This window comes from Octopus sinensis, linkage group LG2, assembly GCF_006345805.1.
Source record: "Octopus sinensis linkage group LG2, ASM634580v1, whole genome shotgun sequence".
NCBI lineage: Eukaryota > Metazoa > Mollusca > Cephalopoda > Octopoda > Octopodidae > Octopus > Octopus sinensis.
Window position 1 is genome coordinate 132,362,401 of NC_042998.1, and position 17,500 is coordinate 132,379,900.

The following is a 17,500-nucleotide window of genomic DNA, read 5'->3' on the forward strand; positions in this document are numbered from 1 at the left end:
ATATGATGCGTGCAAAATATAACGTGTATACCATAGAAATGCATTTCTATGCATTCTGTACACATGTGCAGGTACTCAGGTACATTGCTTTTCTATGCACACACACGTTATATTCGCGTACATACAATATTTTATACGTGAAAAATGTATTTAACACACACACACACACATCATATGAACGTATGTACTCACGGAAGCACACCCGCGAAAATAACTCCACAAATAAGATTCCCACGCAAGCAGAATTTCCTCCTCTTCCTGCAACTTACTCTTACTTTTCCTCCTACACCGGTTTATTTCTCTTATCTTTTCCGTCTCCTCCTCCCCATGTGTTTTGTTTTTGTTACTCCTCCTCTTTTCAAGCTTTCTCCCACCACCACGTTTTTCAATCTTACGGTTTTTTTTTTTTTTAATCTAAATCTCTACCTCCTCCTTCGTTACTTTTACTACACTCCTCCCCTTTTTTCTTCATCGCCATCCTATCTCCTCCTCCTCCTTCCATTTCTTTCTCATACTCCCCCTCCCTCTCTACTATAGCTATGTATCGTTTTTTTTCTCTCATTTTTCCTATGAAAATTTTTTCGTCTCTTCCGGATATTTGAATACCTTTCATTTTTTTTCTCTCCAGATTCTCTCAATCTTTATTCTTTTTCTTACTTTCGTTTCTTTTTTTTAAATTTTTTTTTTTACTTCCACACTTTTTGAATGTATATATCGTAACGTTCACTTTCCTTCTCATTTTTCGGGATACTGGAACGACTTTACCGTTTTCTGTCCCTTCACTGTTACAATCATCACTCTGTTTACCATCTTTTAAATGTACCCACTCCCTTTTCTCTATGTATATTTTATTTCACACCACCGACACACACGCTCCATCACTTTCATATTTGCATCCCTCTCTCTCTCTCTCTCTCGTATCCATTCTCTTCTAAACTATCCCGCTCTTACCCTTTTTTTTCTGTTCCATCTCCCTTACAGTCTCTCCCATACTTTACTCACCCCCTCTAAATTAGTCACTCAACATTAATTTCCTACTTATCTTACAATACACTTCTCTTTACCTTCCTTTTCGTTCCATTCCAATCTCTCTCTCTCTCTCTCTCTCTCTCCGTCTTTCTTTATCGTCTTCCTTACTCGTTGCTTTTTAGCACACGTTTTTGTTTTCACCTTCTGTTTCTCTAATCTCCCCCCCCCATCACATCTCTCTCTCTTTCTCTCACCATCTCTTTCACCGTCGTTCTCCGCTTCCCCCTGTCTTTCGCTTCTTATCCCTTTTTTTTCTCTCCCCTTCCTTCATTCATAACTAAGTCTTACTCATTCTACTACACTTGTTCCTTCCTTCGCTTTTTTTTTTTACAGCCTCTTTCTCCTTCTTATACTTCATCTCTTTGCACACACGCTACACACACACAATAACGTACCTCCCTTATCCTTCTCCAATAGTCTACCCATCACACCCATACTCATTTATTCTCACTCCCGCTCTTGCTGCTGCTGCTGCTGCTGCTGTTGTTCATCTTTGCTTTGCAGCTTCTGTAGATGAATGGACAGGGTAACACTGTTACGAAGAGGAGGAGGAGGGACACCATCACCATCCCCGTCGTGAACACCACCTTCTTTTAATACACACGTGTGTGTGTGTGTACTCAAAAGAATCATGTATTTCATTTATACAACACGCACAAGCACGCGCGTACATACACACACGGGGACGAAAGACTAAAGTCACGTCGTGTTATCAGTCGATTGTATACACACACAGGTGTGCATTTGTCTATGTGTATATATGTGTGTGTGTGTGAACGCAATTATTAGAAGTATACGTGTGCTTACACATTAACCAGATACAAAATCCGTTATTAGAAAGAGACGTTCATAACTACAGACGTCAAGCAAAAGGAACCCTGATAACGAGGTCGCTCGGTGTGCTAGAAATAGTAGCCCACATCCCTCAATTTACACCCATACCATACCGTCTTGTAAAATGCAAATGCTGCATTGAATAAAAGAGTGTTCACTATATACAAAATGACAAATCATCACGGTCACAAACACCTTTGACGAAACAACAAGGTACAGACAGACGCGTGCGTACACACACCCACCCGCGAGACACACACACACAAGCACGCACGGCCAGATACAAAGAGACTGGAGCAAACGCAGTGAACATACTCACCAGACATTATATATACACCCGTTGTCTGCTATTATTCTGAGTGCAGGTGTATTTGCTACACTGAGTATTATTAGCGACTCCTCATTCCTTTCTTTTGCACGCGAGCACACACACACACAAACACGTTTTTCTCATTTTTATGCACTATGCGTATACGTATATTGTATATAAATCTACAATTCTTTACTTTGTTTTGACGATTACGGTCAAGGCTATGATGGGGCTGCTTAATCAGTAAATATACATTTGCATATTTATATTACATATACGTTTTTATACCTGCGTGTCTGTATATATATATATATAAATATATATATATATACACGCGCACCTATGTTTGTATAGTATATATATTTATATACACACACACCCGTGTTTGCTGTGTATCTATCTATAGATCTGACGAGCTAGGTAAATGTTTTTTCTTGACGGAGTAAAAAGAGAGTAGGTGCTTTCTCGTGTAAATTATTCTCTCGGTTGTGTATAGACTTCGGGGTAGTTGTCCGCGTACAAGCTACGTGCGCGTGTTTGCTTGCTTGCTTGTCTATAATGTCAATACGTACGTGTGTGTACGTGTGTCTGTTCGACTATTACTACAAGGCAAGGCAAGCAAAGCTAACAGTGTGTGCTTCACTATAGGAGAAGAAGAAGAAAGAAAAAAAGCCAGCTAACGAAGCAAGTCGGCAGAATAAGAGATAGAAAGAAAGAGACAGAAGCGGATAGGGAGAATGCGTATGTAAGAGAAAACGATAGATAGAAAGTAGTAAGGAAATTGAGTGTATGTGAGAAGAATAGAAAGTGAGAGGGTGTAAGAGGAGATAGACAAGGAAAGAGAGTGGGTAGGTGAATGAGAAAGAGAGAATATGAAAAGGTAGCAAGGAAACTGAGAATGAGAGAGAGACAGTGATAGGTGGTAATGATATATATATATATATATATATAAAGAGAGAGAGTGATTGATAGTAAAGATATTGAGTGAGTGAGTAAAAGAAAGACAGAAAGTAGTAAGGAAACTGAAAGGGGGTGTGTAAGAGACAGCGATAGGTAGTACGAAGACGGAGGGTTTCGCTGTAGACATACAGTCTTCGTAAATGCATTTTTTTTTCCGCCCGTTTCTCTCTCTCTCTCTCTCTCTCTCTCTCTCTCTGTAGAAGCATAGTGAGTGGGGAGAGGGAAGCAAAGACAGGCAACAACAACAAGAGCATTAGCAGCAGCAGCAGTGGCGGCGGCCAGTGAGAAGAGCTTGTTGTTGCTTGCGCTCTTTGGAAATATACTAGAAATACGTATACATACATATGTATATATCCACGCAAACATATAAACAATATATATATGTGTGTGTATATATATAGATACAATTAAGTTGATATAATCTAATATATATATATATATACATACAAACAAACAAATTAACACATATATAAATATATGTAAACATATCTACATAAATATACTCACACATATATGTATATATATATACTCATGCCTGTGTAGGAAGGAAAGTACCTTGTGTGTATTAACAAGCGACGCAGCAGACCGTTTATTATATTGTACTTATTATACACATGTGCTGGATTTATAGCACGGCCAGAAACGTCCATCATCGTCATTCACTTCCTCTTCATCACTATTATTATTATTATTACTATTATTGTTGCTGTGTTACATTCTGTCAATGTGTTCCACTTATACATCCCGGAGTATGTCGCTTGCTGCATTTTACTGTTGTTACTATTATTATTACTACCATCCTTATTCGTGACATCGCCGCCGCATCATCATCAACATCATTATTATTATTATTATTATTATTATCCGCATCTTATTCACCCTTATCTTCATCGTTTTTTCGTATTCATCATCGTTATCATCGTCAATGCCACCTCTGCAAGTGTAAACCACCACCATCCTTTCTTTTATCAACATGAAAAAAAGCAACAGTATTATGACAGTACGATTATAGTAAAAGAAAATCCATCGAGAAGAGAAAGCAATATATACGTGTGTGTATATATATATATATACATATATATCTTACCATCGTCGTCATATTTCAAAAATCTTTGCTAGCCAAATCGGATATATATGAAAACTATCTGCTTACATTTTGAAAAAAAAGTAAAATTTTTTTAGTGATATACGAACTAACCTTTTCTACATCTTTCAACACATTTTTACTCGTACACACTTTTTTATAATTTTTTCCCCCTTTTTGTTTGCTTCCAAATTTCCGCCCTCTTTCTCTTAAATCCAACAAGCCCCAATTTTACTCTGTGTGGTTGTGTGTGTCCCCGTATATATATATATATATATATATATATATATATATATATACGAACGTACATACATACATACACGTGTGTTCTGCTCTTGGATTTACAAATGTATATTTATTAAAAAAAAAAAAAGATCGCTGTCTTTTAAAAAGAGGATTTAAACCAAAATATTCAACGTTAAACTTTTTAAAACAAAAATGGATATATACAAAAGAGAAAGAGGAAATACTTTCCGGTTATTAATATTTTTATCATTGTCATAAATTTAGCACACGAAACAAAAAATACTTTGCAGTGTTTAAAATTGTTTCATTCTCCCAGATATTTTTTTTTTCTTCTTTTGTTGGGAGAAAAGAGAATTTACAGTAGAAACAAACCTTCAGCTGTCCCTCCAGTGTAAAAATTACTTTAAAAAAAAAAATATTTTAAAAGGGAAAAAAAAACGTGAGAAAAAAAATTAAATTAAATTAACGAAAGACAAAAAAAACATGAGCCTTCTCGCATATAAACACATTTTTTCACATATATACAAACACATACGCAGACGCAAATATTGAAGTACTAAAATAGCACAACAAACAATATTTAACCATGTGGAGCATTTTACATGCATATCAATATTCTAAAGTTGGACCTACTATTCCTTATCCAAAAGCTACTTACAGGTAAGTGTGGTTTATTTATACACACACATACACGCTCATATATATATCATATATATACGCACACTCTACCTTACACAATACCATACAATTGTACGTATACACATTCACATGTATTGTAGTATATTTTTAATGCATGTTTAACGATGAGAATATTGTGTGTGTGTACATGTGTGCGAAGAATTTGGCCAACTGTATGTAACAGGCATCTCAGAGTTTGGAGGAATGGGTACCTGCTGCCCTTTTCTACCGTTTTATCATATTTATTTTTCAGAGATCGGGCAATCTAGCAAACAATTTCTATATACTGGTCACACGCACACACAAACACCCAGAGAGTGTGTGTGTTTGGGTTATATACATAGATGAGTGTATTTAATTTTGCTTATGTCCAACAACGATCTGTCTTCAACTGTTGTCAGTCGATGATTGAATCAAAGCTCCTAAACCAAAAACCATAGCAAAAAGAACAACACTTGATTTTTCGTTCGTTGTTTTCGTCGTCAATAAGACATTCGTATTTTTGCTAGCTAGTTAGTTCTTCTGTATTAACGAGTAGGCAAAACTAAAACTCACTCACTCACTCACGCTGTCAGTATTGTAGTAAGGTGTGCGCTCGAGTCAAACACACAAACAATCTAAGAACATAGCACATTGTAGCTACATTATAAACACATATATCATCACAGTCATGAAACACGCGAACCGATTCCCCCAGTATTAACTCTTTGTCTGTCTTTCTGCCATTTAAGCTTTCTGTTTGCATGTCTCTCTTTCTCTCTCTCTGTTGTATGTCTACGTGTGTTTTGCTTAATATTTCTCCTCCGTCACGTTTATTTCTTTTCGTCGTATCATTTCAATTGTACTGTCTGTTGTATTGTCATCATTACTTGCCTCAATTAGTAATGCGATTGCTAAAATATAGAGTAAAATCATTTCTGCTCTCTCTCTCTCTCTCTCTGATCGATATTATATTATTATTGTGATCAATAATGATTTCTCTTATTTGCCACAAGGGCGTCGAATGAAGGAGACATTACAAGGACAAATTTGAAAGAAAATACCGGCAGCAATTTACGTAGAATTGATTATGCAAAATAAAATAAAAAATAACAGCGAACGCATTAAAAAATAAATGTAAATAATTACAATGTAGAGATGATTTTTCGATCGACAGAATCCACAAATTTGAGGGAAGCAGTTGGATCGATGAAATCGCGCCCCACTCTATTTACTACTACTACTGATCTGATGGTCTTCAATATAAGTACCAGGGGCGTACAGGGGATGGGAATCGAAATAGTCTGTTGTTTGTCTCTCTATCCCCACCCATTTACACACAATTCCCAAATATCCTGGCCTCGTGTCACTAATAATAATAATAATAATAATATAATTATTATTATTATTATCGTTCTTACTAATGTTTATGAGTGTGGTTTGTGTGTGTATTTCTGGTTTTATTTTCTTTTACTTTTGGTTTTGGCTTTATCCAGTGTATGAATGTATGAGATTACGGTGGCTTCTGCCACTTCACAAAAATATATTAGCTGCCGTAGAAAAGAAAAGAGAAAAGAAGAAAAAAAAGAGACAGACTGTGAGAATGGAGGAGAGAGAAATCACAGGCGAAACAAACATAAAATGATTAACCCAAGTTTGAAACACACACACACACACAGTATAATGTGTGTGTGTAAGATTTAAAGGAACTGAACAGGTTATTGACCGATTTCCCACCACCACCCTCTCAACACGGCACTTGATGACGATGGTGGTGGTGATGATGATACTGGTGTGTTATTCGTCAGTGTTTTTACTGTTGTTGACTTGCTTTTGATGTGTTCTCGTTTTGCCTTCCGGGGAAAAAAAAAGGCTTTGAAAAAAAAAAGAAATGTACGTTTTAATAACCACTTGAAACTCGGAATACTTGTTTGTTAATGTTCATCATCATCATTATTAATATTAGTAGTAGTAGTAGTAGTAGAATGGCCGGGCGTGTATCATGCAGAAAACACATTCCAAATAATATATATGTTTATATTTAAAGATGCTTATTATGCTTAAATATTTGTCTCTTTATTGCACACTGTTACAGAATAAACACATATTGTCCTAATTGAATCTTCTCCGACAAAAAAGATAGTCGAACGCACGAACACCCACAGAAACAAACAAAGCCAGCCGACTGGCGTATTTTCTTTCAGCAAAAGGATTAATAAATACACAGAGATAAATGTGCTTACACATACACACACACGCCGTTTGTCCATTATAATGTCCATTACAATCAACCGGTTAATTAAAAAGCTTTTTTTCTTCTTTTCATACACGAACACGTTATCACGAAATGCTACCTCGGATCTTGATGCATTTATAATATACATTATGTATATATATATATTATATGAACCACATTTATTAAGGCTTTCTCTGATAAATAACAGCTATGATATTCAAACAATTCATCTGTTATACACATTTTTATCAGGCCGAATAATGTTTACGTAAAATCTTTCCGACTCTTAATAGATGTTTATTCATTTCACCGTAGCTGGGTACTTTCGACCGAAGTACCTTCCTTACACATGTACTCAGATACTTGTAGCGATAGTAAATTAATAATAGTAAGTGGTGATGGTGTATGTGTGAAGAAACTGCTTAAAGCATGAAAAGAAAGACAAAAAGAAAAATACTCATGACTATTTGAGCGAGAATTGCTTAGATGTTGGAAATTTTGTTGGCATGTATGTGTATGAAATACACCCACTCTCTCTTTATATACACGCACACATGCATAAAATCTATCCACACATACGTGTGTGTGGATGGATAGATAGATAGATATGTGCTGTACCTTCTACATTTTTTCCTCTCCACCCACAGGGATTATTACAATAATATAGGACACAAACAGCGCATCCATGTGTGTATTTATGTGTGTGTGTGTATAATCGAGTGTTTTTTCTAAATCGCCCTTCATAAATGGGGCGACTGTATTGTCACAAAAACATTTCGCTGTTGTAAACACGTTTATTTTTTTCTTTTTCGTTTTGTTTCACTTCAAAAATCTCGTCGTGTGTGTGTATGCTGGAGGGGAAATATTAATAGGATTTGTCAGATTTTTTATCATTAGCTTTTAAATTATTTTTAGAATTATTTTATTTAATTTTTATTTTCATCTCTTTCCAATTTTTCGTAGATTTAAAAATATTTAGCTAACATGCGAACACTTTACACATGTACAAATTGTTCATCCTCTCTGACTCATGTACGTACACACACTCGCTATATATATATATATATATATATATATATATATATATCGTGTGTATGTGTAAGGGTGTTGTGGAGATCCTCCACTTTATGGAGGCAATGAGTTTCTGAAAATATTGTTGAGACGCGAAATTAATTTTCCCACTTGTACTGATATTATAAAGTGAGAGTGCGTTTCGACGGATTTTTCCCCTGAAAATCAATAATAATAGCAACATGAACCAACAGCACGAACACCTTTATGCATTGAAAATAATAATAATAATAATTTAAAAGCTAATGATAAAAATCTAACAAATCCTGAAATATTTTCCATCCAGTTATACTACACACATGATGAGAATTTTGAAGTGAAACAAAACGAAAAAGGAAAAGAAAAAAATATGCTCATTAAAACATTTGAAGTGAAATAAATAAGGATCGTAATAGGGTACTTGGAGATGGTCATATCTTGCTATCCTCAAGTATATAAACAATATCTGTTTCAACACACGATTTCACATCAAGAATCTTGCAGAACAACTAGATAAATGTTATAGGGTGCGTTTTACCACAAAAGCTATTTGTGGGAGGAGTGGTGGGGAAATGGGTATTACTGGCAGAATGAGGGACATTATTTATTCTTCACCTTATAGTTCAACTTTTACTACTCAAATTGTTTTATATTTATGGTACTTCATCTCTTTGTACGGCTCAGTGTAAAAACTGATTTCATTGTAAGCTCTTGTTATTTATATGTTACGTTCATTATTAGGGCTGTTATCAGCAAAAACTTGCAGATCTTCTGTAAATGCCAACCCAGCAATATTCTTTGCAGTTAATTGGAGTGGAGTTGGCGAAATTTCCGTATATTCATCTGTATTCTGAGATTGCTCCTGTTCTAACAATATCAACTCCTTCTTAGGTAAACTTTCTCTGTGGGGCACTAGTAACTCAACCATACCATTCTCTATGACTCCTTGAAATCCTACATCATCTGCAAATATCTGAATATCTTTCTGAATTTCATGTAAACTTTATGCTTGTAGAAGTCACAGATACAGTCTGGACGGAAATTTTTCGAGAACAATTCAAATTTAAGGTTAAACTTCATGCTACGACCCATTTATTATCCATGATGATGAACTTCTTCCAGAAGTCCCTAATTTAGGTTTATCCTCCTTTTAATTGCTTTGAAATTTCTTCTTGTATGATATTCTTTGAGGTTGGCTGTCACACTTTGAATCGGGCTGAAGCAAAGAAATTGTTTCTTTTCGGAATTTATTCTACTCTCATATAATCAGAAAAAATTATTTAAGTTCTTGGATGCATTGTCTAAAAGAGTGTCTTGGTGCTTTGCTGGAAAATATGCCTGGCATTGTACTTTTCTATAACAGGACCAAAAGAGCTAAAAAAAACTCTTCAAAATGTCTTAACTCATGAATGCATTCTATTTGAACGAGAAATCAGAGATAAATTAAACTTTACCTAACCCATGAAAACCCTTGGATTTTCAAAGTGACACTCGAGTAGGGACTTAAGCGGTATTTCCAACCAGAAGAAACGTAGATTTTTAGAATCTTTAAAATCCTACTGTTGATTTTTCTTTTCGAGAAATAGTTCTAGCGCATATGCACTTCCCAAAAAGTGTAGTTTCGTTATCATTGTATACTTACCCTTGTGTATGTTTCTTTTAGCAATGTCTCTCCTCACCCTCACCGCCAGCTGCTCGGGCTTAATTAGCAAACTCTGTGTCTGTCATTTTTATGTTGTGCATATTCAAGCGCTTCTTAAAGCACTTTCACTTAATTTTCTCAGTATTGCCATGAGTTTTCCCACTGCACATGTTGCAAACTTTAATATTTTGGCAATGCGGCTGATTTAGTCCTCCTGCATCAAGTTTCATATTCTCATATTCATTATAGTCTCTTCTTACAGTTCCTTTTCGCATTTCTGCCTTCACTTCCAGTTAACGGTTTCTTTCCAGTGTTCTTGAATTGTAAGTATCCTGAAAGTTGTCACACTTTTACAATTTCTGTAACACGGGAGTACCTTCCTCTTTCTGTGTACACATGCCATTTAAACTATTCTCTAGAATATTACTCTCCATGTGCAGGGAAGAGTACTCTAGGGTACCGGCATTCTGTGAATGGAGGACTGACCGTTGTGGTTAAAGTTTGGGTGTCAGAAGTGTTTGGGTGGAAGTAGAACAGACTCGTCCACATGCGAGGAGCAGCGGTCACTGTAGTTAGAACAGAGAGAGGATAGCTCTGAGTGAATTGTAGAATGGCCTTTCTTTGAATGCTATCTCAGTGGAAGCACCAACTTCCTAGATGTGAGAACACTATTCCATTGTGGGTCTTAACTTAGCTTTGTAGAGTGGTAGTAAAATGTTGGTCCTCAAGAATTTGCTGGGTCTGCAGGAGATGGCTATTCTTTAAGATGAAGTCTTTACTATCTTGATGTTTTCGCCGGAGAGGTCCTCAATGACATTTGGAATAATGGTGGGGGCGCTATTTGTGAGTTGTTCATATAGGAGTAGTGAGATGCAATAATGATTCTTGACAATAGTTGGCAGGGCCTGAGAAGTTATCCTTACTGGGAATGGGTCACATTCCAAAAGTGTATATACGTATTTATACACAGGGGTTGGAAAAAATAATGGAAACATCTTAAAATTTCAAGCAAATTTTAATATGGGGTAGGACCGCTTTTCGCAGTAATTACAGCTTGAATTGTATGAGGTATGGACTTATACAAAGTTTGAATTGTTTCCAAAGCTGTTTTATCCATTCTTCAGCTAAAACAGTCTCCAGTTCTTGTAGTGATGATGGTGGAGGATATCGACTTCTTACTTGTTTTTCTAAAATGCACCATAAATGTTCAATAATGTTGAGATGGGGACTGTGGGGTCAGATAAGATATTCAACTTCACTAGAATGTTCCTCGTGCCATTCAGTAACAACTTTAGCTGTGTGGTGCATTATCATCCTGAAAGATTGCGTTTCCCGCCGGAAACAGTTCCGCAACCATAAGATGAATTTGATCAGATAAAATGCTTAGTCTTGTCTATTAATCCTGCCATGAAGGGAAACCACTGGGATAGCGAATTTCGAAGATATGGCCCCCACCCCCGACCAACACAGATCCTCCTCCATGTTTAACAGTTGGAAGAATGCAGTCTAGGTCAAATGCTTCTTTTGGCTTGTCTCCACACGTATACTCGACCGGTGGTCGGAAATAAGGTAAAGGATGACTCGTCCAAGAAAATAACATTCTTCCACTGCTCTAGGGACCAATTCTGTGGGGTTTTACTCCACTCTAAACATTTTGTTTCTGAAAGTAGTGGTTTTCTGATTGCAGCCCTCCCGTGAAATCCGGCTTTGTGCAGCTCACAGCAAACAGTTTTTATGGAAACTGGGTTTTCGAGGTGGTCATTAATTTCTGCAGTAATTTTGGAAGCTGTACTTTTGTGATCCTTTCTAACAATTCGCGTAAGAGTCCGACGGTCCCGATCTGAAAGTTTTGGCTTTCTTCTGGAGTTTTGTTTCGACAAGGAAGTTTTTTCCCTCTTTCTCAAAGGCTGTCATTACTTTCGAGACAGTACTGCTTCATACACCAAACATTTCGGCTGTTTTCGTTACACTAGCACCTGCCACATGAGCACCAACAATTTGAGCTCTTTGAAAGTCCCATAGATCTGTCATTTTAATGAATTTTAACTACCTTTTTCTGATATCTGAAAAGAAATAGCAATTTTAGCAAAATACATTGAGTAACACTAATAATAAATAAAGAATAACATAAAAATAAACAAGCTTTTGGCGGTTTTATAGATACTTCAAAATAATGATGCTAGGTATTTTCATTATTTTGTCCAACCCCTTTATGTATGTATGTATGTATGTATGTGTGTGTGTGTGTGTATATATATATATATATATGTATGTGAGGGAGAGGGAGGGATAGAAAATGTAGTGCATTGTTTGTGGGTAGTGGAAAAGACATTGCCAGGGGCAATGTTAGTCTGAAGCAACGGCATGTATGTTGTGCATTATAGCGAACTTGGTAGAATGGGAATTACAGATTTGGAGACTATTTAGTTAATGTGTGGAGTTGGGTGCAAAGCGGGCATTGAAGGTCTAAATTTTCTTCTCGTAAAAAGCGGGCATTGAAGGTTTAAATTTTCTTCTCGTAAAAATAGTGTTTACAAACATCAGAGTTGAGAAGTAATGAGAAAGAGAATTCGGCAAAGCTGGGTGATGTAATTTTGGCAAGGGACCCAAACCTTTGGCTATAGTTTGGAATGCTGTAGATCTTGAGGGATGTCCAATTCACTCGAGTCGCTTTCAAGGTTCTGATGATGGTCTTGTAGTCGTTGTGTTAGTGCGCAAGAGCCGTCCACTTTTGTAGGGGCTGGTGATTTTTCTTCAAACGTTGTTAAATTTTTTATTTACCCTTATCTGGACTGCAGCAGCGCAACTGTGAGTTTCTGGTCTTTCCGTGTTTTGTTGTTTAGAATGAGGAAAAGGCATGCTTAAAAACTGTTTCTGATAGGTCAGATGTGAAGCACATGTGCTACTGGGAATAGCGTAGAGGTGGCGAAGCTCTGGACAGTCTGCAGACTGGTGGGGGGTACCATAGGTTTCCGAGAGATGGGTAGGCAGCGTTGTGAAGAGCGTGAATGTATGGTAGGTAGTTGCGATAAGGCTGCGGTCGGACAACCCACAGATAGTTACGAAATTATAGAGATTGAGTGTGGATGTACGGAATATCTTTGCGTCGGCCAGAAATAAGCGAGCAGGAGATAATACTAATTCATAGAGAAAAAGTTGTATATACCTTCAGACATATACATGCATATATACTTTACATCATACATGTATAAATGCGTATATGCCATAGATATTTCCCCTTTCCAAGCACTAAGGATTATTACAGTAATATAGGACACAGCACATCATGTGTATTTATTGATAAGCGAGTGTTTTTTTCTAAATCACTCTTTGTAAATGGAGCGACTGTTTTGTCTCAGAAAGACATTTCGCTGTTGTAAACATGTTTCTTTTTCTTTCTTTTTTTTTCTTCTTTTCTTCAACATTCTCGTCGCTCGCGTGTGTAAGCTAGAAAGAAAATATTAATAGGATTTGTCGATTTTATCGTTATCTTTTAAATTATTATTTTTAGAATTCTCTTTTTCTTTTTATCTCTACAATTTTTGGGAAATCTAAAATATTTTAGCTAACTTAAAACATCACTAACACATACGCGCCATCGTATACTCACCGTCTCCCGTACTCATAGATATATACATGCATGTGTAATCTGCCTAGCTATGTAATAATAATAACAATAATAATAATAATAATGTGATGCACCTCCGTCTCCATCAGTTTCCTCCAGTCTGAATCATTTCAAAGGAAATGCAGAATTGACACAACTCAGTCGCTGTTTCACGCACTCGTACTTACTACCGCTTTCTCTTCAACATGTTTGTCCATAGCAGCCGTCGTGACTAAAACGAATTAATAAACATCTCTCTCTCTCACTGTAGTATAGTGACTAGGGACTAACGCCTCCCAACACCAGTACTAACGATGTTCAAGTTCTTTCTTTCCTTCTTAGTTTCTTTCTTGCAAAACTTTCAAACTACTGGGGTTTTTTTTTTCTCTCCCTTCACCTTCTCTTCCTGTCTCTAACACCCCGACATCGTAAATGCGTGGAGATGGCAAGATCTCCTGTCACGGGTGACCTACCCACCAGATTATCCTCACTGCCTGCTCCAACCCTATCTTTTGATGTCAAACGTATAATTGCCACTTACATACACACTTAAATTTCCTTTCTCGCTCACCATCCACCCATCCATCCGTCTCACATTAACAGCTGCAGACACACGCACACATACACACACACTTGCAAATAGAAATCACATTTTTGATTTTTCATCAATATATTTTCTAGCCTGTCGTTCTCATAATTTCTCTCTCACGACCCTACACACAGACACGGCACACATTCGTACAATTCCTCCTCCCCACTCTCTCTTGCTCTGCTTGAGCTCTTACATAATATTTGGTTGTGTACTGGTCGTGCTTCCATATCGCGATTGCGTGCCCTGTATGTTTGCGAGAGTGTTCGACAGTGACGTTATGTGACTGTAACCGGGAATCGAGACTGTAGGTAGACTCAGTTTGCTATGCTCTTCATCTTGTGCATGTGCATACACACATACAGGCCGACTGAATAGATAGAATGAGAAAAGGATCGTGGGCAAAAGAAGAAAAAAAGTAAAGACATTCCTTCTGCCATCGCCTTCCCCTGTTTCTCCCATTCGAAATGACCACATACATTTCGAAATCCAAGTATCTCTCTCTCTCTCACGCATTCATCTTTCGATCTCGCTCACTTTTTCTCTCTAAAACACACATTCTCCCTTTGTCGCCTCCACAAAATCCCCGTCACGCAATCTCTCACCTCCTCTTCTTTCCTTTTTGTTTCTGTGCGCCCATATATTACCATCACATGTACACCCATCCATCCCACTCGGTCGCGTACACGTTAGTACTCTACTACTGCCGTTGTATTACATCATTATTCACTGCTGCTGCTGCTGCAGTAGTCGTGGAAGTTGTTCCTGCAATAAACAAAACCATTATAAACTAGCCAATACCACCACCACTATTGTCAGTCAGTTATCGTAACTGGTCTTGTGTAGTGTATTGTAAGCGAAGCGCCCTGTTGAACAACGTTGCTATAATAGTATATAGTGTCGAATATTATCGACGCTGGAGAGTTTCCCCCTCTAATAAAGTAAAGATATAAATCGTCGATTAAACATGTCTTTAAAATATTTAGTTTCGTTTTTACAAAGTTGGTGCTAAAATTGTGCTGGGGTCGACTTGTACTCACGCTGACGTCGCTTCTATATATAGGCGCAGGCGTGACTGTAGTTAGAAATAGATTTCCCAATCACATGGATGGTTCCGGGTTCAAGCCCGTTGCGTGGCCCCTTGGACAAGCGCTTACAGAGTGATGGTGAATTTCTCCCAATACTGGGTTTCCATTTCCTAGTCCCTCGTCTCTTATTGAGACGGCTTATACTTCTCGCATGGTATGTGACGCCGATTATTCGGCAGTCCACGCTAGCCTTAATCGAGGGCATTTATGATCAAAGACGTTCCAGCTTTGACCTATCCGTCTTTCTAGTTAAAAACGGTCGCCAGAAATTTATCTGATCTATTCTTTTTTCAAAAATAGTAGCTTTTGATTTCAGAGAGATTCTGGTGTTGTTCCTAAACAGGAATGATCTTATTTCGAAGCTCCCTTGTTGACTCGTGAATCGAAGTATGAAGTGCTTGTTGCATAGGTAATTCGATGTAGGGTTCTGTGAATTCAGTGTTACAAGTAATGCGTTGGTTGTAGACCTAGTATCGTGTGTATTATGTTGAACACTGATGAAGACGGCAGTGTTGCTTAGGTGACGAATATAATATTGTGGCGGGATACATACTGGAGAGTGTCATGTGTGTTCTAAAGTCAGTGCTGTATCTTGTTCATGTAACGAGAGTCTTCAGTACTTCGAATTTGTAGTGGCAGTAGTTGTTTATTCCATGCATGTGCGCCGATAATTTTTGACTCCAGTAAGAAGTCTGCAATTATGGTTTTGATGTAATGTATTTTTTTTTATTATCTTAGTCATCAGTCATGCACTGGCGATCTACATTAATCGACTCTACATCTGCCCTCACCCAAACAACTTATGGTCTGGTGCCAATGCTGGAAACGATTATTTTTACTTTAATCTTTGTATTGTCCTAAATGATTTTTGTGGCCCTTGTAGCCAATGAGGAAAGGGATATTATTTTTCTTATTATTATTATTATTGTTAGAGCGTCAGACCAAAATACCTTGCTGTATTTGTTTCAGCTCTTTACATTCTGGATTCCAATTCTGGCGAGCTCAAATACTGGGGTCAGTAGTGTCGATTAAATCCTCTTCCCTTAAAATTGCTGGTTCAAATCGTCATTATTTAAGTGCAATTATTATTTAAGATAGCAGTAATACACTGAGGTCAGTGTGAAATCGACTTACTCCTCCCACTCCATTTTTTTTTTTACTAAATTTGTGACCCTGTGTTGTGCCAAAGTTCGAAATGATTATATGCCAGTGACGGTATTTTAGCCTTAGAAGAATCTATTGACATTTCTGAGTTGAAATCCGGGCAGGAATGATTGGTTGCTTCAGACAAATTTATATGCAAATCTGTAGCTTGTTTTCGCTGTGAGAAATCGTCATCGTTATCATCCGTCCATGTGATCTACGAAGAAAATATTGCATGTGAAAGGTGTGGGCCGTTGAGTAGGCTAGCAATGTACACAGCTTCATCGGTGTTGTGAATAGAAGAGACATGACAAGACATGGCTTTCGATCAACTCTTCACTCCCGCCATCCTTCCATATAATTCTGCAGTTTTGCTTCTTTGGTGATCTATCTGGCTGTCTGTCTAGCTACCATCAGTTATCTGTCTCCATCTCTGTCTATACGGATTAGGGTTCTATATTATCAATTGAACATCCCTCCTCTATTCTGTTTATGTATGCGGCCTCAACACCCACATAGTGAGCCCCTTTATCTAGTTTTAAGGCTCATATGTCTCCTTCCCTTATTAAACAAACTTTCTCACTCTCTATCCCCTTTCCTTAAGTGGTCCCCCACCTCGCATCAGCCTGATCACCTTGCGTTCTTGCTACTTCCCAGTCCTCTCTCTCATTGTATTTCTTGCTATACTGGTCTCTTCATTAACTCATCTGGTAACTTGTTCTTTTGACTCCTAGGTTAAATGGTCCCTTGTGGAATGTTGTTTGTTGAGGCAAATAGGAGGTGTTTCTTATATATGTTTCTTATATACTCTTTGATCGCCCTCGCCTCTTTATTTCATATTTCTCTCTTTTTCTCTTGTCTATTCTCTGGCTCTGTAGCAGAAAAGGGAGTTTAACTCTGTAGACCCCTGCCTTTCACTTTATTTCTCCCTCCCTGTATTTGACTATTTGTCTCTCTCTTTGCTGCTGAGTCTTAGTCTTCCTCCCTCCATTCAGTATTCTCTGTTAGCTTCTTACCAACCCTTT

General features: G+C 37.4%; 1 protein-coding gene and 1 long non-coding RNA gene across 7 annotated transcripts in view; one reads left to right on the forward strand and one right to left on the reverse strand.

The window, feature by feature from the left end:
• Positions 1-2,235, reverse strand: part of LOC118761477 — a 43,284-nt gene extending 41,049 nt beyond the window's left edge. Inside the window, exon 1 of the long non-coding RNA XR_004997408.1 lies at positions 2,183-2,235. This is a non-coding gene — a long non-coding RNA (uncharacterized LOC118761477). The remainder of the gene's footprint in view (positions 1-2,182) is intronic.
• Positions 1-17,500, forward strand: part of LOC115232533 (nuclear hormone receptor HR96) — a 381,450-nt gene that overhangs the window by 47,542 nt on the left and 316,408 nt on the right. The window contains exon 1 of one of the 6 annotated variants that reach the window (XM_029802462.2): positions 3,575-5,123. The exons of 4 other annotated variants lie outside the window; for them this stretch is intronic. In XM_029802462.2, the coding sequence (XP_029658322.1) occupies positions 5,050-5,123 (74 nt within the window). In that variant the 5' untranslated portion in view covers positions 3,575-5,049. Of the gene's footprint in view, positions 1-3,574; positions 5,124-17,500 lie in introns of those variants that run through there. One more of the 6 variants, XM_029802463.2, reaches the window with a different exon arrangement.